Source organism: Rattus norvegicus, chromosome 10 (genome assembly GCF_036323735.1).
Source record: "Rattus norvegicus strain BN/NHsdMcwi chromosome 10, GRCr8, whole genome shotgun sequence".
NCBI lineage: Eukaryota > Metazoa > Chordata > Mammalia > Rodentia > Muridae > Rattus > Rattus norvegicus.
This window is the reverse complement of record NC_086028.1, coordinates 2,283,374-2,305,339: the sequence shown is the minus strand read 5'-3', so window position 1 is coordinate 2,305,339 and position 21,966 is coordinate 2,283,374. Positions and strand designations below refer to the sequence as shown.

The 21,966-nt window shown below is 44.2% G+C and overlaps 1 protein-coding gene and 1 pseudogene across 3 annotated transcripts in view; both read left to right on the top strand.

The window, feature by feature from the left end:
• The window catches only part of Bmerb1 (bMERB domain containing 1), a 166,892-nt gene extending 148,551 nt beyond the window's left edge, over positions 1–18,341 (top strand). Inside the window, exons 4-6 of one of the 3 annotated variants that reach the window (XM_039086245.2) lie at positions 10,865–10,979; positions 12,071–12,153; positions 17,123–18,341. In XM_039086245.2, the coding sequence (XP_038942173.1) occupies positions 10,865–10,979; positions 12,071–12,153; positions 17,123–17,460 (536 nt within the window). In that variant the 3' untranslated portion in view covers positions 17,461–18,341. Of the gene's footprint in view, positions 1–10,864; positions 10,980–12,070; positions 12,154–16,901; positions 16,990–17,122 lie in introns of those variants that run through there. The other 2 variants (NM_001014114.1, XM_063269270.1) reach the window with 2 other exon arrangements.
• LOC134480738 (large ribosomal subunit protein uL13-like) lies at positions 12,207–15,508 on the top strand (annotated as a pseudogene).
• Positions 18,342–21,966: the final 3,625 nt, after the last annotated feature.

Below are 21,966 nucleotides of genomic sequence, written 5' to 3'. Positions count from 1 at the left end.
TTGTGTAAATTTGGTTTTGTCATTGAATATCTTGGTTTCTCCATCTATGTTAATTGAAAGGTTGCTGGATACAGTAACCTGGGCTGGCATTTGTGTTCTCTTAGGGTCAGTATGACATCTGTCCAGGATCTTCTGGCTTTCATAGTTTCTGGCGAAAAGTCTGGTGTGATTCTGATAGGTCTGCCTTTATATGTTACTTGACCTTTTTCCTTACTGCTTTTAATATTCTTTCTTTATTTTGTGCGTTTGGTGTTTTGACTATTATGTTTCGGGAGGTGTTTCTCTTCTGGTCCAATCCATTTGGAGTTCTGTAGGCTTCTTGTATACCTATGGGTATCTCTTTTTTAGGTTAGGGAAGTTTTCTTCTATGATTTTGTTGAAGATATTTACTGGTTCTTTGAGCTGGGAGTCTTCACTCTCTTCTATACCTATTATTTTTAGGTTTGATCTTCTCATTGAGTCCTGGATTTCCTGTATGTTTTGGACCAGTAGCTTTTTCCGTTTTACATTATCTTTGACAGTTGAGTCAATGATTTCTATGGAATCTTCTGCTCCTGAGATTCTCTCTTCTATCTCTTGTATTCTGTTGGTGATGCTTGTATCTACGGCTCCTTGTCTCTTCCTTTGGTTTTCTATATCCAGGGTTGTTTCCATGTGTTCTTTCTTGATTGCTTCTATTTCCATTTTTAATTCCTTCAATTATTTGATTGTGTTTTCCTGGAATTCTTTCAGGGATTTTTGTGATTCCTCTCTATCGGCTTCTACTTGTTTATTTATGTTTTCCTGGAATTCTTTCAGGGATTTTTGCGATCCCTCTCTGTAGGCTTCTACTTGTTCTGTAAGCGAGTTCTTCACGTCTTTCTTAAAGTCCTCCAGCATCATGATCAAATATGATTTTGAAACTAGATCTTGCTTTTCTGGTGTGTTTGGATATTCCGTGTTTGCTTTGGTGGGAGAATTGTGCTCCGATGGTGCCATGTAATCTTGGTTTCTGTTGCTTGGGTTCCTGCGCTTGCCTCTCGCCATCAGATTATCTCTAGTGTTACTTTGTTCTGCTATTTCTGACAGTGGCTAGACTGTCCTATAAGCCTGTGTGTCAGGAGTGCTGTAGGTCTGTTTTCCTGTTTTCTTTCAGCCAGTTATGGGAACAGAGTGTTCTGCTTTTGGGTGTGTAGTTTTTCCTATCTACAGGTCTTCAGCTGTTCCTGTGGGCCTGTGTCTTGAGTTCACCAGGCAGGTCGCTTGGAGCTGGAAGGTTTGTCTTACCTGTGGTCCCGAGGCTCAAGTTTGCTCGTGGGGTGTTGCCTATGAGCTCTCCGTGGTGGCATCAACCAGGAAGATCTGCACTGCCCCTTCTGGGAGCTTCTGTGCACCAGGGTTCCAGATGGCGTTTGGTATTTTCCTCTGGAGTCAGAGATGTGGGCAGAGTGTAGTCTCTTCTGGTTTCCCAGGTGTGTCTGCCTCTCTGAAGGCCCGGCTCTCTCTCCCACGGGATTTGGGTGCAGAGAACTGTTTATCCGGTCGGTCCCTTCAGGTTCTGGCGGTGTCTCAGACGCAGCGGATTTCCTGCTCCTGTGCCCTTATCCAAAGGAACCCAGAGACCATATAGTTTCCTCTTGGGCCAGGGATGTGAGCAGGGGTGGGCAGTGTTGGTGGTCTCTTCCGCTCTGCAGTCTCAGGAGTGCCCACCTGTCTCTGTGGTGTGCTCTCTCTCCCACGGGGTCTGGGAGCAGTGAGCTGGAGGCAGGGAGCGCGAGATTGGGACTCCCGCTAAAAAGCAGAAGTGTCCGGTCCCAGAGGAACCTTGCCTCTGTGTGTTCGGAGGCCACCAATCAGGTCAAAACAACCCTGAGATTTCACCTCACACCAGTGAGAATGGCTAAGATCAAAAACTCAGGTGACATGCTTATCACCCTGTACAAAGCTTAAGTCCAAGTGGATCAAGGACCTCCACATCAAACCAGACACACTCAAACTAATAGAAGAAAAACTAGGGAAGCATCTGGAACACATGGGCACTGGAAAAAATTTCCTGAACAAAACACCAATGGCTTATGCTCTAAGATCAAGAATTGACGAATGGGATCTCATAAAACTGCAAAGCTTCTGTAAGGCAAAGGACACTGTGGTTAGCACAAAACGGCAACCAACAGATTGGGAAAAGATCTTTACCAATCCTACAACAGATAGAGGCCTTATATCCAAAATATACAAAGAACTCAAGAAGTTAGACCGCAGGGAAACAAATAACCCTATTAAAAAATGGGGTTCAGAGCTAAACAAAGAATTCACAGCTGAGGAATGCCGAATGGCTGAGAAACACCTAAAGAAATGTTCAACATCTTTAGTCATAAGGGAAATGCAAATCAAAACAACCCTGAGATTTCACCTCACACCAGTGAGAATGGCTATAATCAAAAACTCAGGTGACAGCAGATGCTGGTGAGGATGTGGAGAAAGAGGAACACTCCTCCATTGTTGGTGGGATTGCAGACTGGTACAACCATTCTGGAAATCAGTCTGGAGGTTCCTCAGAAAATTGGACATTGAACTGCCTGAGGATCCAGCTATACCTCTCTTGGGCATATACCCAAAAGATGCCTCAACATATAAAAGAGACACGTGCTCCACTATGTTCATCGCAGCCTTATTTATAATAGCCAGAAACTGGAAAGAACCAGATGCCCTTCAACAGAGGAATGGATACAGAAAATGTGGTACATCTACACAATGGAGTATTACTCAGCTATCAAAAACAACGAGTTTATGAAATTTGTAGGCAAATGGTTGGAACTGGAAAATATCATCCTGAGTGAGCTAACCCAATCACAGAAAGACATACATGGTATGCACTCATTGATAAGTGGCTATTAGCCCAAATGCTTGAATTACCCTAGATCCCTAGAACAAACGAAACTCAAGACGGATGATCAAAATGTGAATGCTTCACTCCTTCTTTAAATGAGGAAAAAGAATATCCTTGGCAGGGAAGGGAGAGGCAAAGATTAAAACAGAGACTGAAGGAACACCCATTCAGAGCCTGCCCCACATGTGGCCCATACATATACAGCCACCCAATTAGACAAGATGGATGAAGCAAAGAAGTGCAGACTGACAGGAGCCAGATGTAGATCGCTCCTGAGAGACACAGCCAGAATACAGCAAACACAGAGGCGAATGCCAGCAGCAAACCACTGAACTGAGAATAGGTCCCCCATTGAAGGAATCAGAGAAAGAACTGGAAGAGCTTGAAGGGGCTCAAGACCCCAAATGTACAACAATGTCAAGCAACCAGAGCTTCCAGGGACTAAGCCACTACCTAAAGACTATACATGGACTGACCCTGGACTCTGACCCCATAGGTAGCAATGAATATCCTAGTAAGAGCACCAGTGGAAGGGGAAGCCCTGGGTCCTGCTAAGACTGAACCCCCAGTGAACTATACTATGGGGGGAGGGTGGCAATGGGGGGAGGGTTGGGAGGGGAACACCCATAAGGAAGGGGAGGGGGGAGGGGGGAGGGGGATGTTTGCCCGGAAACCGGGAAAGGGAATAACACTCGAAATGTATATAAGGAATACTCAAGTTAATAAAAAAAAAAAAAACTCAGGTGACAACAAATGCTGGCAAGGATGTGGAGAAAGAGGAACACTCTTCCATTGTTGGTGGGATTGCAGACTGGTAAAACCATTCTGGAAATCAGTCTGGAGGTTCCTCAGAAAATTGGACATTGAACTGCCTGAGGATCCAGCTATACCTCTCTTGGGCATATACCCAAAAGATGCCCCAACATATAAAAAAGACACGTGCTCCACTATGTTCATAGCAGCCTTATTTATAATAGCCAGAAGCTGGAAAGAACCCAGATGCCCTTCAACAGAGGAATGGATACAGAAAATGTGGTACATCTACACAATGGAATATTACTCAGCTATCAAAAACAATGACTTTATGAAATTCATAGACAAATGGTTGGAACTGGAAAATATCATCCTGAGTGAGGTAACCCAATCACAGAAAAACACACATGGTATGCACTCATTGATAAGTGGCTATTAGCCCAAATGCTTGAATTACCCTAGATGCCTAGAACACATGAAACACAAGACGGATGATCAAAATGTGAATGCTTCACTCCTTCTTTAAAAGGGGGAACAAGAATATCCTTCGGAGGGAATAGAGAGGCAAAGATTAAAACAGAGACAAAAGGAACACCCATTCAGAGTCTGTCCCACATGTGACCCATACATATACAGCCACACAATTAGACAAGATGGATGAAGCAAAGAAGTGCAGGCCGACAGGAGCAGGATGTAGATCGCTCCTGAGAGACACAGCCAGAATACAGCAAACACAGAGGCGAATGCCAGCAGCAAAGCACTGAACTGAGAATAGGACCCCCGTTGAAGGAATCAGAGAAAGAACTGGAAGAGCTTGAAGGGGCTCGAGACCCCATATGTACAACAATGCCAAGCAACCAGAGCTTCCAGGGACTAAGCCACTACCTAAAGACTATACATGGACTGACCCTGGACTCTGACCTCATAGGTAGCAATGAATATCCTAGTAAGAGCACCAGTGGAAGGGGAAGCCCTGGGTCCTGCTAAGACTGAATCCCCAGTGAACGTGATTGTTGGGGGGAGGGCGGCAATGGGGGGAGGATGGGGAGGGGAACACCCATAAGGAAGGGGAGGGGGGAGGGGGATGTTTGCCCGGAAACCGGGAAAGGGAATAACACTCGAAATGTATATAAGAAATACTCAAGTTAATAAAAAAAATTAAGACACTAAAAATCAATTCTTTGCTCATTAATGAATAATAAAGATATTAATACTATAGCTTATTTAATTACTAACTATATGTATAAATTTGTGATAGTTTTAAAGCTTTGAATCCCTGTATTTAGTTAAAAGCACAAATGAACATTAACACACATATTTACATTTTATTTTAGATCAAAATTTTAAGTGCCATGTTACGTTTCCCTACACCCATGTCATTTTCCAGTTAGTTTAGAGTCTGGACATCATTATGCATCCTGTAGAATTCATTTTATTTTCAATTGTTTTTTGTGTGTCTGGACGTATTCTAGCCCCCTGCAAAAGCAGCCAGGGCTCTTCACTGCTGAATCTCTTCTCCTGTCTTGATGTACATATTTGTTTGATGGTTGTGACTCAAGATTTCCAGGGCAATGTTGAATAAACATGGAAAGTGTTTAAAAAAAAAAGAATTTCATCTGAATGAGAATGGTGACCCATCTTCAAATGGAAATCTGGAAAGGATTTGACAAAACGCTCAAGTCAAACGCAGAATAAGGCCAGCAGGAAGAGGCAGCGTGAAGAGTCAGAGAGCTTCTTTACCTGGTTTACTGACTGTTCTGACGCAGGTGCTGACAAGTTAGGAGAGGTCATCAAAGGATATTTGGCCAAATCCTTTGCAGTACTATTTGGTCCCCGATATGGATGATGAAGAAGGAGAGGCAGAGGATGATGACAACGAAGAAGGGTTGAAAGACATTGATGAAGAAGGAGACAAGGATGAAGGTGAAGAAGATGACGATGAGGATGAAGGGGAGGAAGGAGAAGAGGATGAAGGCGAGGATGACTAACACAGAAGACCGATGGATCCAACCTTCTTTTTCATTTTCTTTTTATTTTTTAAATTTCCCCAGTCCCTGGGAGCGAGTTGCAGTCCTTTCCTCCCTGTCCCTCTGTGCTCAGCCGCCCTGTTTTTGAGGTCTCAACATCATGGTTCTCAACTAATTTGGGGGAAAATATCTTGAGCAAAATACAACAGGAAAAGAATCTTCACGTTTCTGTTCTAAATTCATTTTTATCCTTGTCTCAAACTGTGGATTCAACACCATCACCATGCTCTGTGGAAAGAAAGAAAAGCCCTCCAGTTCCCTTGGCTCTGCTGGAGGCTGGAGGGTGCTAGGCCCCTGTGTAGTAGTGCATAGAATTCTAGCTTTTTCTTTTCTCTGTATATTGGGGTCAGAGATTACACTGTGTCTCTATGTGAATACAGACAGTTAGCATTTACCAACATGTATCTGTCTACTTTCTCTTGTTTAATAAAAAGGAAAAAAAGAAAAAGGGGGTTATAGACAGTGAGCAAGGGTGGGATTGAGGTGTCGGGGGGGAGGTGGGCATCTGACAACATGGCTTCTCCTTTGGCATGTTTCATTGTGACGTTTAACAGACATCCTTGCCATTTAAAGTGACACTTAAAATTCTCCCCTGATGAAGACTTGAAACAAAAGAAAAAAGAAAAAAGAAAAAAGAAAAAAGAAAAAAGAAAATCCCTAACAGTTGTTTATGGCACCTCTCCTTTCAGCTGATTCTAAGATTACCCATCATACCTGTTGACTCAGGTATGCTCTCTCTGACTTCATGTTATTGACAGCGTGCATGGGGTCTGGTAGCGCTAAGGAAAGATTATTAATAGACACTTGTCCTTTTTAAGAACTTGGCATTGGCAAATATTTTACTTGATTTATTTCTCCTAAAACAGGGCACTGCTGGGCATGGCTGGTGCATATGAACAACTGTTTACTGGATGTTTGTACATGTTCAGATTACAGGCAACATGGAAGTGATTTGATATATACAAGGGGGTATTCAGGGTCATAAGTAAATACTAATAATGTTAGGACTTGGAACATCTGATGCAGAAGGATCATGAGTATGATACTGCCTATTTCAAACCAACCAACCAACTTACAACAATTCAATGACAATCTATGTTGACCCACTGGATGCTCAGAGTGGTTGAGGAACCCAGAGTCACACAGCTGGGAAAATAGGGCAAGTAGACCATCACAGAAATCCTGTCTGTTCTATACAATAAAGATGAGACAAGAACAATGAGCCAGGGAGGCCAGGCAAGAAGTCATAGCATTTTCTAGGGAGGAGAGATCATGGCCATAGCTGAGGGAATGAAAGGAGAAGCAAGCACAAAGGGGCATTAAGGGCCAGGGTCTATGTACAATAGGTGAGATGGATTTCTTACTGCTGAGTGAATGAACCCCTCCTGTGTATGATTGAGGAGAAGACTTTTATTATAGATATGAGGGAGAGAATAGCCAGATGCTTCTGGAAGAGTCCAGTCTGAAGATGACCAGCAAAATAGAATGGGCTGTGACAGCAGAGAGTGGGGACTGGGGAAGAGAGAGGAAGAAAAGAGAGAGGAGAAAGGGGACCAACAGGACTAAGATAGCTCATTAAAACCTAGAGAACCAAGAGAGCATGCATGGCCAAGATGGCTGATTATATAGGAAAAAGAGAATCTAGAGGAAGGGAAGCTGAGTCCACCCCCTGGGCTCAAGAGGTTTAGGGTAGGGGTTGAGGTGGCAGGGGCTAAGAGGAGCCAGGACTCTGTAGTAGGTACTTGTGCTGCTGGAAGGACCTAGCAGCCAGCATCTGCTTTGATCTCAGTTAGCCCTTTGTCCTGAGTTTCTTTGGGACCTGACCCTGAGTAGGTGAGGCAATGTTGCCAAGCTGAGGGTTGCAGCAGTGAATAGGCACATGGTGCCAGGAAGTCGGTGGGAAATGTTGGTAAGAAGGGAATGACTGATGGGTGAAAAACATTGGCCTCAGCTTGGAGACTTGAGGAGGTGATGGTTAGTAAGGTTCCACAGAGTAAGTTTGAGGAGGTAGCTTGGCTGGAAGTGCTGTGGCCGAGACTCCAGTAGAGCCCGGGGAGTGCTCAGCTAGTGGAGAACTGGAATATGTAGGTGAGCAACCCGAGACAGCTATTTGTCAGAAGCCTAGCACACCTAGAAGTCATTGATTGGGTGGCTCTAGCTAAGGGCTGAGAAGGCGTCTTTAGAATATCAGAGTGCTGTGCGTGGGAAAGGAACTGCCAGCCTCCTTGTGAGAGTCTGTGGGTGTCAGTGCTCCCTTGGAGAATAAGGCAGAGAGGACTCTGTAGTGCAGTCTGTAGTCTAGGGAGTCACATCTGGGCTCCACCCACAGAGCCATGTAACCTCATCTAAAGGGTGACAGTCAGTGCCCAAGAGCTGCAGATCATCCATGCTTGACACACACGGTGGTGCCATTTCTATCAGTGAGAAAGCTTCCCTTCCCTTCCCTTCCCTTCCCCTTCCCTTCCCTTCCCTTCCCTTCCCTTCCCTTCCCTTCCCTTCCCTTCCCTTCCCTTCCCGGAAGTTCCATGTGTCTTGTGGGTTATACATCCATAGATTCAGACCCCTGGAAAAATAATATTCCTTTTGAAATTTATACTGACCTTCTCTTGTCAAGATCCCTGGAAGATACACATGTTACACATGGTACACATGTTACACATGGTACACATGTTACACATGGTACACATGGTACACATGGTACACATGGTATACATGGTACACATGGTACACACATGGTACACATGGTACACATGGTACACATGGTACACATGATGGTACACATGATGGTACACATGATGGTACACATGATGGTACACATGATGGTACACATGGTACACATGATGGTACACATGGTACACATGGTACACATGATACACATGGTACACATGGTACACATGGTACACATGGTACACACATGATACACATGGTACACATGGTACACATGGTACACATGGTAACTGTTTGCTTAGTGTTTGTGTCGTGTTCCATGTTACAGGCGACCTCAAAGTGATTTAATGTACACAAGAGCATATGCAGGGCCACATGTTGTACTGGCTGCTTTTGTGTCAACCTTACACAAACTAGAGTCAACCGAGAGGAAGGAGCTTTAGTTGAGGAAATCTCCCATGAGATCCAGCTGTAAGGGATTTCCTCAATCAGTGATCAATGAGGGAGGGCCCAGCCCATTGTGGGTGGGGCCACCCCTGGGCAGTTGGTCCTGGGTTCTGTACGAAAGCAGGCTGAGCAAGCCATGAGGAAGCCAGTAAGCGGCACCTTTCTATGGCCTCTGCATCAGCTCCTGCCTCCAGGATCCTGCCCTGTTTGAGTTTCTGTCCTGATTTCCTTTGGTGATGTGGAAGTGCAAGCTGAATAAACCCTTTCCTCCCCAACTTGCTTTTTGTTCATGGTGTTTTGTCACAGCAATAGAAACCCTAGGTAAGACATATGTAAATATGGTGTGAGCATGCACCCAACTAATGTGTCAGATCTCCAGGAACATTGTCCACCTTCCTTGACACAGGGTCTCTCAGTTGCCCATTAATTAGACCAGACTGGATGGTCATTGAAATCCAAGGATATGCTTGTCTCCACTTTACAGCACAAAGATTTTAAGTGGACACAACTATGCCTTTTTTTTTCTTCTGTAAGTTGTGGAAATTGAACTCAGGTCCTCAGACGCTAAAGGCAAACAGCTTACCAACTGAGTAGTCCCTTAGATTCTATATCATGACTTTTCCAAACCTCTGTTTCTATACCTGTAAAATACATACAAGAAGGAGCACAGTGCAGTCATATTAGCAAAAGAAGACACCAACAGAACTGAATACATGTCCACAGGCCAATCTAGATTGCAGCTTAGCCTCAAGGCTCCCAAAGCATGACCCCAGTTTTTGTTGGCACAGGAAGTTGGAGGGACATTGCATTTACTGAATACCTACTGCTCACCCAATCAGATGTCTCTGTTGCAAACCTTGGAGCTTGACCTTGGAGATAAAGCAGAAAACAGTGATGACTCAGAAGGGGGTCCTAAAGTAGGAGGTGGCCAGGATCTCTGGTTGTAAGAGGTAGTGGGGAGCTGTTCTATGTTGAGGGTTTACGGATTTATCTGCTAATGACAGCTTGTTGAAGATGGCGAGTGTGAAGAAAGGGACACACACACACACACACACACACACACACACACACACACACTTTCATTTTTATATGGATTATACCTGGCTGTTGCTAGGTAACTTTTGGTCAGAGCCTAGAGGAAATGCTAACAATGGTGGCCTTTAATCCCAGCACTTAGGAGGCAGAGACAGGTGGATATTTGTGAGTTCAAGGCCATCTTAGTCTATATAGTAAACTCCAGAGCAGTCAGGGCCTTGTAGAGAAACCCTGTCTCTAAAATCAACAATAACACCCACCTCAAACAACAACAACAAAAGCAAACAAAAACTAGTAGATAGAACCTGAGGAACAAATCCTGTCCTAGTAAGCGTTACTATTGCTATAATGAAACACCATGAGCAAAGAACCTCGAGGAGGAAAATGGCTTACACTTCCAAATCATTGTTCATCATGGGAAGGCAGGACATGAACTCAAATAGGGCAGGAACCTGGAAGCAGGAGGTGATGCAGAGGCCACAGAGGATGCTGCTTACAGGCTGGCTCCTTGTGGCTTGCTTGGCTTACTTTCTTATAGAACTGAGGACTATCAGCCTAGGGATGCCACCACTCACAGTGAGCTAGAAATTCCTAGGCCTTCCCCCATCAATAATTAATTAAGAAGACGCCCTCCAGGCTTACCTACAGCCAGATCTTCTGGAAGCATATTCTAAACAGAGGCTTCCTCCTCTCAGGTGACTTTCGTTCTTATCAATTTAATATGAAACTATCTAACACAACACCCAGTGTTGACCACTAGCCTCTACTTGCGTCCACAGACATGAATGAGCACACAGACAAATATGTATTCTCATTTACACTCATAAACACACAATAGGTCATGTGCCTCTTCAAGCATACCCAGAGGATGAAGTAGTGTCCAATCTTGTCCCCTCGACTCCGTGTTTCCACTACTCCTGCTCCCTGCCTGTTTCGTTCTGTCCTGAGACAGGATCTCATGTGTTGTTCCGGTCTAACTCCAAACTCACACTCTCCTGCCTCAACATCCTGAGTTCTGTGATTGCAGGCATGCACCAGCATAGCTGCCTCACTGTTTTCTCCCTCCCAGAAAAAGAAAAAACCAAGCTGCAGAAGCAGAGAGAGGATGAGTTAATCCAGAAGATCCACAGACTGGTGCAGAAGAGAGACTTCCTGGTGGACGACGCTGAGGTGGAACGGTTAAGGTGGGCTCAAGGCCTTCAGATCCCAAGCCTCTACTCCCTGTACCACCCCGCAAAACCACTGTCTGTTCCTAGGATTTACAGCCTTGCCTCTACCATTGCTCTGCATACACCCTGACCTGAGAACCCATTTCATATTCAAGAGAACAATTTTATCCTCCAAAATCTTGCAAAGTCCTGTATATCTTAGCTAATTGCCATTTAGGCAGATGGGCAGGAAGGAATTCCATTGTGTGATTGAGGACAAAGCTCCCTATACATCATCTGGATGCATCAAAGCAACTCTCAAAACTTGTCAATATGTATAGAAACCTGTCCCCATGGCAACCTCTCCCATGTACCCAGGTTTGGGCTTTCCACCCCTTTCCTTCCCCTCTTGCAGTTTCCTGTCTACTTACTGTACCTGCCAGTCTTGTCTGGAGCTGCACAATGACTAGAGGCCCCCAGGATGCCAGGCCTGGGTGGAGCTGTGTCTTGGATATTTTCATTCCAGGACAAAGCCTTTGGAGTCTCTCTCCATGTAGAGGGCAACTTCCTCTTCCTCACCCATTTTCTCTAAGGACTTCACCAGAGTTAGCTGGGCTGCACAAAACCCATCTTATTCCTGGCAACCTTGAAGGCAAAGATGACTTTTTGAGATGAATCCTGAATCTTGGGGAGTCAGAGTGTCTTGGCTAGCTTGAAGGCACAGAGAGGCTTCCCAGTTCACTGAACCCTAGCAAGATGCCTGGTTCCTAGAATATCCCTATTTCTGCCTTGAGGTATCACTCTATCTCTGGGCCAGCGTTTATACAGTGGTGTGTGACTTCATTTAGATACAGGGTTCACCTAACACAGAATCATATACTTCTCTCTCTCCATATATATATATATATATATATATATATATATATATATGTGTGTGTGTGTGTGTGTGTGTGTGTGTGTGTGTGTGTGTGTGTGTGTGTGCGTGTGTGTGACATAGTAACATTCACACCACTGAAAAAGCTCAACACATATCTTCTCACCTTAGCCTCTGCCTCTTACTGGGTCTCCTTGGTGTTTTCCTCGCTGACTTTATTTCCCTCTTTTCTTCTACATGTCCACCTTCCCAGGGAACAGGAAGAAGACAAGGAAATGGCTGATTTCCTGAGGATCAAATTAAAACCTCTAGACAAAGTAACCAAGTCTTCAGCCAGTGAGTGCCTGCATGGCTTTCCCTCTTCCCCTACAAAAGACAGATGATTTCAAAGAAGTGAAGGACAAGGGGGTATACGGCAGGCTTTATAGATCCAGCCTGTGCATGGCCCAGCAGCAGGTAGGGGAAGTGCATGGGCCTACCTCGTGCAGTTTCTCAGGCCAGGCCCTGACATGCTCCATGCTCCATGCTCCATTTCATGTTTTGCTACAACAGTTTCGGAACTCTTAGTAATTTTGGTTCCAGAGCTCCGTGTTGTCATTTTCCCAGGTATAAGTAGCTAGTGCTACCAGAAGCTGTCCTTGCATAGTCTCAGTTTGGTATTTTTCATAAAAAGAATTGGATGACTATTGCGGTTTCCAGGAGCTTTGGATATTATTAAGACTGGAATCTGGAAGAGTCAGAAACACAATTCTGAAAATAATTATTCATTATGAGACACCCAGAGCAGAAACCCATCTTATTCCTGGCAACCTTGAAGACAGAGATGACTTTTTGAGATGAATCCTGAATCTTGGGGAGTCAGAGTGTCTTGGCTAGCTTGAAGGCACAGAGAGGCTTCCCAGTTCACTGAACCCTAGCAAGATGCCTGGGTCCTAGAATATCCCTATTTCTGCCTTGAGGTATCTTATGGGTTTATTCTGAGACAAGTTTGGGGGTACCTCATGTCCACCCAGGTGCTACATTGATCAGGGATCCTGTGCCACTATCTTCTCTTTTTTGATTCAATGATTGGCAGATATTTCTAATTGCTACATTACTGAGGGTTCTTTCCATTGTAAGAAGTGGATATCTTTGAATATTGGTGGTGCACATCTTTAATCCCAGTACTTGGGAGGCATAGACAAGTAGGTCCTTGTGAGTTCAAGGCCAGCCTGGTCTATATAGAAAGTTCCAGGCTAGCCAGGGTTACATAGTGAGAATTTGTCTCAAAACGAAAAAGCATGTACCTAGTTAAATTTAGATTAAACAGAAAATGGGGAAGAGTTGAGAAAGAACAAAATCTCAGGCCTCAGGGGCACAGCATTGTTAGACCTGCCTTTCTTTCTTCCCACGGTCCATGTACTAGCTCCATTTTTCCCTGTGTACTGGATCTGGAATAACAACTTGAAGGAGGAAAGGTTTATTTGAGCTCCTGGTTTCGGAGGTGTCAGTCCACCATGATGGAGGAAGCATGATAGAAAAGAACGTTGACATTAAGTCTAGGAGTCACAAAAAAAGACCATAGGAAGGGACCCAAACAAATGTGTCTCCCAAAGGCATGCCCCAGTAACTCAATTCCTCAGTGGAGTCCTCTACCTTCTTCCACCTCTAGTGATAACATCATATTAAGAATTATTCAAGGGATAACTCACATTCTAACTTTCTCTGGCTTACCAACATACTCTCTCCCTCTCTCCCTCTCCCCCTCTCTCCCTCTCCTCCTGTCCCCCTCTCCCCCTCTCTCCCTCTCTCCCTCTGTCTCTCTCTCCCTCTGTCTCTCTCTATATAGATCATATATATGATAGATATGGTACAATCTGTATATATAAAACCCAGCTAGTCCACCAATGCCTGTCTACCAATGAAAGGTTCAAGAATCCAGTACTTATTCAGTCCACGAGGCTGGATGTCTCATCTGGTCATTACATGTGCTGATGTAGACTCTAATGCTAGTGAGAGAATGGACTTGGCTATTGAGAGCAAGCAAGCAGGTAAAGAGAAAGAGCAAGTTTCCTTCATCCATGTCCTTCATATAGACTGCCACAGAAGGTGCGGACCAGATTAAAAGTAGATAGTGCTACCTCAAAAGATCTGGATTAACAGTGTACTTTCCCACCTCAAAGATCCAGAATAAAAGTAGATCTTCCCCGTGGCCCAGAGGAACAACTGCGCGCTGTGAGAGCTTTAGCAGGAGTCCCAGTGCACTTATACTGCAAAGACAGAACAACTTCAAATAAGCCCGTGTTCCTGGATGCCATTCCCATATGTGGATTTCTGGTTGCAGCAAGATGACAAGCAAATCCTAGAGAGCCTTTCTACTTCTCCTCTGACTGAGCCCCCCACCACCACCTTCTTGAACATATTATATCTATCTTGATTTTTTTTTTAATTTCCATCTCCAGAGAATATACTGTTTCCTGGAAATAAAGCTCTCCTCTACAGAAAAAATAAAGATGGCTTATGGGATAAGATCTTTCCAGGGAACTAACATCAGATCTGGGTTACCGAAGAATTCACCTGGAAAGACTGTTGCTGGTTTGGACCCACATCTGTGCACTTTTACTTCCTCCATCCTTACTGTCTTCCGAAATAAAGCCTCATTTTGCAAAGGCAAAAAAGTAGATCTTCCTACAAGAAGTGGCTCAGTGGTTAAGAACACACTTAACTGCTCTTCTAGAGGTCCTGAGTTCAATTCCCAGCAACCACATGGTAGCTCACAACCATCTGTAATGGGATCTTATGTCTACTTCTGGTGTGTCTGAAGATAGAAACAGTGTACTCATAACATAAAAAGAATGAATGAATGAATGAATGAATGAATAAATAAATAAATAAATAAATAAATAAATAAATAAATGGTAAAAAAAAAAACCAAAAACCTTTGCTTTCCCAAGTGGCTGCCGAAGATGGTGGAGGGGCAGGTATTGGAGGTATTGGAGGGCAAGGCCATCTTCTGGGCCACCTGGTGGCCTTTGTGACCAAGCAGGTACTGCTGGGCCAGAAGGTGGTGGTTGTGTGCTGAGGGCATCAACATTTCTGGAAATTTCTACAGAAACTGCTACCACTTACAAGCCCTGAGCCGAATTTTTTGGTGCACTGTGAAAGGCATGCTACCCCACAAGACCAAGAGAGACCAGGCTGCCCTGGAATGTCTCAAGGTGTTGGACAGGATCCCTCCACCCTATGACAAGAAAAAGCAGGTGGTGGTCCCTGCCGCCCTCAAGGTTGTGGGGCTGAAGCCTACCAGAAAGTTCGATTACCTGGGGCGACTGGCTCTTGAGGTTGGGGGTGGGAGGAGGGGTTACCAGAGCGTGACAGCCACTCCGGAGGAGAAACAGAAGGAAAAGGCTAAGATCCACTATTGGAAGAAGAAGCAGCTCTTGAGGCTACAGAAACAGGCAGAAAAGAATGTAGAGAAGAAAATCTGCAAGTTCACAGAGGTCCTCAAGACCAATGGACTCAAGATGTGAACTGAATAAAGATCTTTGAGCCTCAGGGAAAAAAAGAAAGAAAAAGAAAAGGAAAAGAAAGGAAAGGAAAGGAAAGAAAAGAAAGAAAAGAAAGAAAAGAAAAGAAGAAGAAGAAGAAGAAGAAGAAGAAGAAGAAGAAGAAGAAGAAGAAGAAGAAGAAGAAGAAGAAGAAGAAGAAAAGACCCTCACAGTTGTGTTCAACCATTTGGGTTTTAGTTAATTCCAGATGTAGTCAAGTTGACATCCAAGAATAGCCATCACACCTTGTGCCTAAATACATACATTTCAGGTGTAGATTGATCCTTTAGATTTTTGTTAATCTTGGGATTCCATTATCATCAAATCAGTGGTGGAAATCAGGCCATATATCAGGTCCCTTGCAAGTAGAGTACATTTGGTGTTTTGATTTTTTGTTAAAATAGTTACTTTATCCATGATGCTATGTAGAAGGAACATATTCCTGCCCTCTCACTATGCTGCTAGGCAGAATTTTTCTATTTGACATTTTATAGAAGAGGCAGGCCTGTGAAGAAACTGACTTTAGGTGGGCTGTGTGCCTTGTAGTTTTAGTGACAAGTGAGGAAAAGAAAGCCCTTTTATATTCTCCACACTTAACATCTTTGTTTGCACAGATAATCAAAAAAACTGGGTTTGTAGAAATTCTCAAAGGGGTGACCACATCTCATGCATACAGCAACCTTCAATAGGTAACAACCTCCAAGATTATCTCACAGTAAAATTTTGAAACCCATGAAAAATTGAATCACAATGATTGGAGTCAATGAATGCAACAAAGAAATGACTTTCTAAGAATCTGATAGAAGAGAACTGTCAGGGGTCATCGACATGGCTCAGTAAATAAAGATACTTGCTGTACAAGCCAGACATCCTGAGTTTGATCTCCAGCATCCATATAAATTTGAAGGGAGAGAACTCCACAGCTGTCCTCTGCTCTCCACAGACACTTGGCCCCCCACTCACACGTGTGCACATACAAACATTTTGAATAAAGAACGGGGCCATGGTGGCACATGCCTTTAATCCTGGCATGTGGGAGGCAGAGGCAGGTGGATCTCTGTGAGTTTGGTCCATCCTGGTCTACAGAGTGAGTTCCAGGAGAGTCAGGGAGATTATATACATATATATATATATATACACACATATGAAGAAAGCTGTCTGGAGGAGACAGTGAACTAAGCATGTTGAGACAAAAACTCCAGGATGAAATAGAATCATATTTGGAAAAGAATAAACAGACTTTCAGAAAGATTAATCTCATTACTAAAACTTCCACTGGAAAAAATTAAATGGATGAAGTAAGGAAACACGTTTGGAAGTATGCTTCTTAAAATAGAAGATGACTCAGCAGTCTGAACAAACAGCAGCTTCTACAAACAGAGGAGACTGAATGGTAAACTGTAACTTACATATATCTGATTGGTAATCTGAAGAGGGCAACACGTAGGGTGACCAGTATAGTGTTCTGAAAAGATAACATGAGAATTTTCTAAATTGAAAGGTATGAACCCTCAGGTTGCATTGCCTTGAGCAAATCTTTCCGTCTATCCTTGCTAGACCTGGAAGCTCACATGATGAGGAACTGACTAGGAGACAGGCTAACACTGCACTTGGAACCTAAAGGATGAACAACAGAGGGCCTAGGAGTGGTGAGCATGAAGTACCTAACAGTTCTCCACACTCCCAGGATAAGGTTTAGTCATGGGCTGGGTTGGGTTGGGTTGGACTGGCAGTGGGCAAGGCTTTCTTCTCCTTACCTGTCTCTCTTTCTTCCTCTGCTTTTCCATTGCTGCAGGCTCCCGGGCAGAGAAGAAGGCAGAGCCCCCACCTAGCAAGCCAACAGTGGCCAAGACAGGGCTGGCCCTCATCAAGGATTGTTGTGGGGCCACCCAGTGCAACATTATGTAGCCCTTATGTGGGTGTCCCAGAGCTGTGGGGACACTCTCTCCCACCCTCTCGTCCCTCCCATTTCACAGGGGTCCAAGAGCTTTCTAAGGCAAACGGGGTTGAAGGCAAGCCCATGACTGCTATCAGGGGGCATGGGTGTGGCAGGTGGGCCCAGCCTGTACAGAGTGTAGCAATAGAGAGCCCCTCACCATCGCATGGTCCTTCCTAGAGCATGCCCAACCCAGGAGTCTGTCTTATCATTTATCTAACCACCAAGAAAGCCCCTTCCTTAAAACAGTATACCTTCACTTCTCTCTAGGTGTATCTAACCTACCATGCATTTGTTTAAACTGGGAAAGGGGCATAGCCCCCAGGTGTGTATAGCTGTACATTTCAATAATATAGCACCATGTTGGACCCATTTCCCATCCATCCTCCCAGCTTTCCCGTCAGACACAAGTTCTGTTCTCTGTTTGCCCTCTCCCAGGAACTGTAGCTTGGAGGGTTCCACACAGCCAACACATCTCCTTGTAATCACTTCCCTGGAGACACTGGCCGTCTATGAAGGCTGAGTTTGTATGTGGTGTTGAGTTTACACCTCTTGCTCCATCCCATCCTGCTGTGCATTGTGCCAGACTCCAGGCTTTTCCTTGATTTGCCATGTGTAGCCCATAGTGGAGCAGAGTGGGGAGCTGTGGCCAAGAGCAGATCCAGTGCTTGTACCAGGTAGCGGAGAGCTGCAGGTACCAATGTCAAGGCCAGAGTGGATGAGAAGGGGACCCAGAAAAGATGCCAACCCACATCCCCTTTACCCAGGGCTGCTGCAAGAGAGTGCAAGTGGGAGGTCACATTGCTGGCCCAACACACATTGACAGACAGGAGAGAAAGCCTGACCCAACTATGTCTCATTGTCTGGTGGCCTGTTTGAACCAGCCCCACAATTTCTCTTGTGTAACTTGATGTACATTTGCCATGGCCAGCCTGGCACAGCCTGTGTGATCTCTGTGCGTGTATGTGTGTTGACTGGCCTAAGTATTCAGCACTGTCCAGGATTTGCTGTTGTGCAAACTATACATCAAAGAAAATAAATATGAAAACATACACACAGCATTTTATGAGTTCTTACCTTTTTTGATTATAGATATTATTCATGTACTTTGAAAATCATTGTAAACATAGAGAAAGTATATAAAATTTTAACTACTCACAACTTTTCTTGTGACCTCTAACATTTTGACCTTTGTCCTCAGGTCTTCTCATACATTTCTCCTGTCATGATTTGCATCATATTGAAACATTTTATACCCAGCTTTCTTTTCAGTTATTATTGTACCAAGTAGGTTCCAATTCCATTATTCAAAGCTCTTTGTTAACATTAAACATGCTTCATATTTATAATGGCTGCTTAGTACTCCATCTTGTGGACATAGTGTTGTCTATTTTACCATTGCCTCAATACTGGACATTTAGACCATCCCCTTGTTTTCCCACATTATAAATAAGGTCATGATCAACATCCTGAGGAGCTAAATGTTCATCTGAACTTGTCTTTTTCTTTATTTAAAGATAAACTAGAAGTAACATTATTGGACCATTAATGAGAATAATTTTCAGAATATTTGGAAACCTGGCTTGGGATATAGCTCAGTGGATAGAGTGCTTGTCATCTAGTTTCACATCCCAAGGTGTGTGAAACTAGATGCAGTAGTGCAAGTCTTGACTCTTAAAACTGGGGGAAAGGGAGGAAGTGGGAGTGTGGGAGGTTCAGAAGTTCTTTGGCTACATGTTGAATTTAAAGTTAAATAAGAACTCTATCTTGAAAAAAATCTAAATCTGGAGTGGATCAGTAGTGCCATCACGACAGAGGTGACTTCAGTTCTAGCTTTTGGACTTGGCATCTTGGTAGGTGGAGAGAGTGCATCAAACCCTGCACACTGTCTCAGGTGAGTTTCTACTTCAGTCCACATGTTACACCCTGACAATTTAACAGTGAAGAGGCTCACTAGAGCATTTGTCAAAATACTGACCTTTAGGAGACACTGTGTCCTCCTTCAGTACCCTAGACCATGTATGATGCCGGGCTACATGGGTGTCCTAGAACAACCATAATAAGTGAGCAAAAACTGGGGGCTTAGCACCACAGAAATCCAGCCCAAAGGGGTCTCTACGGCTTTCACTGTTAAGGCTATGTATGTGCAGAAACCCTTTTTGCTTCATCTAGTTCCTAGAAATCTTGGACCTTGGTTGATGTCAATGTGCCCATCCCTACCTCTCTCTCCAGGGATTCTCCTCTGTACATCCCCTCTCGTCATGAGACACCAGTGGTGGAGTTTAGGGCCCCTAACTAAGTCCGACCTTAGGATCTCATGTAAAGATCCTACGTCAGTTGAGACCACATTCTAAAGTCTGGACTGCTTCAGGTAGACTTTGTTGCTGTGACAGAATGCATGATACAAACAGCTTAGGGGAAGAAGACTTTGGGCTCATGGTTTCAGAGGGATCTGTTCGTAGTTTAGCTCTATACACTTGAGCAGGCCAGGATGGCAGTGTTCGCATGTTGGAAGAGCACCACATTTCACAGTGCATAGCAATGCCTGTCTCACCTCACTTCCCACTTCTAGTTCATTTGGGACCCCTCAACTGTAAGATGAGGTTCTGCCATATTCAGGGTACGTCTTATCTCTCTCTGAGACTACCTTCATAGACACACTTAGAGGTATGTCTTCTTGGTCCCTCAGGTGCCTCTTAATCCAATCAAGCTGATATGATAAACCATCATAGGTAGACATGAAATTGGAGCAGATTTCTTATCCAACTTCTTAGACTCCTTCACATTCTAACTCAAAACACTCAGACCACACGGTGGGCTCTGTTGTCTCTTCTCCATGGAAAACATAACAAGCCAAGGGGCCAAGAACAGTCCCTCACAGATATCCTACCTCCAGTACCCCAGTAAGTTCCCAGCATCCAGTACTCCCACTGAGTTCCTAGCAGACCTGTATTATATTCCTGCAATTGCTTTATTGGTTTTGAAAATGGGTATCTAGGGCCAGCAGGATGGTTCCATGGGTAAAAGTACTTGTCACATAAGCCTAATAATCTAAGTTTCATGCCCATAGCCCATTGTATTAGTGACTTTCATAATGTTGTTATAAAACACCATGATCAAAAAACTTATTTTTTTAAACATTTAATTGGGCTTATGGTTCTAGAGTCCATGGTGGTACAGTGAGGCATTGTGACAGGAACAGAGGAAAGCTCATATCTTAAATCAGTATTCTTTTTTTTTCTTTTTTCTATTTTTCGGAGCTGGGGACCGAACCCAGGGCCTTGTGCTTGCTAGGCAAGCGCTCTACCACTGAGCTAAATCCCCAACCCTCATATCTTGAACCACAAGAGGGAACAAAAGACACACTAGGAATGGTAGGGGTCTTTTGGAACCTCAAAGTCCACATCCAGTGACACTTCCTCCAGCAAAGCCACACCTCCCAACCCTTTTCCCCCAAATGGCCACCAAATAGGAGCCAAGTATTCAAAGGCAAAAGGGGACATCTCATTCAAACCACCACACCCATCTTAAAAAGTCAGGTGAAATAGAAGTCATTTGCAATCCCAGAATTCTCTCCTATAGGAGAGAAGAAGGAACCAGATACTCACCCAGAAGCTCGCTGGTCAGCTGGCCTGAAATACACTGCACAGAAGACAAAAGAGACCCTGCCTCAAGAGAGAGAACTGCCTCTTGAAAGTTGTTCTCTGACATCCAGTGGGCACCTTTGTATATGTGCCTGCACACACACAGTGTATCTCATATAAAAAAAACTATAAAGGCTGTAACACTAACATCTATTTGGGCTTTAAGTGGGACAGGATCAAATGAGATTAAGAGATGACGATCTCCGATCACCAGGGCTACCACAAAGCTGGGGAATCTTGAAGACCATGGGATGCTCTTGATCCTTCTGGACGGCATCAAGGGGACTGGCAACAGGAATCCTATTCATTGCACTAAGTAACATATGCACATCAACTTGTTAGCATCTCATCAGCCACAGAGGCAGATCCTATTACTATCCCCACTGTGCAGGACTCCATGGCTCAAGTCCTAAGGCAGCTAGTAGGAGAATCATCTTTCATTGCTCATGCTCCTATATCCCTGACAGTCCATTTTCTTCTTAGTGCATTTAAACACATCTCCCATTTAAACAAATATCTCTCTGCTCTCATTGCCATCTTTCTCAGCATCTTCCTAGCCTTACTTCTTTAGAGGTGGCCATAGACGTGCCATGTCCATCTTCCTAATCTCCAGTTGCCTCCTGAATGTATGTGTTTTCCTTCTGGGGCTGGGACTTACATTAGTGCTCTACTACTGGGCAACTGGCAAACTTCTTGAATCTGTTCTTCTGTTCTTTGATGCTCTCTCAAAGCTACCTCCTCTAATGAGTAATACAATCATTAGGTTACATCTGGCTGGTACACATCAGTCAGCCTCATGGTCTCTGGCCTGTGATACAGGCACACACATACTTTATCTCAATGTCTTGGTGTGCTTCAGACTTCCCAGGAACACCTCTGTCAGCCCCCTTTATTTTACTTATTTAATTTTGAACTTTGCATTTTTATTTACAGGTATGTATTTATATGTATGTGTATGTTGCATGTTTAAAGGCCAGAAGAGGGTATCAGGGTGTTCCCTCCCTGGAGCTGGAGTTATAGGATGTTGTGAGCTGGGAACTGA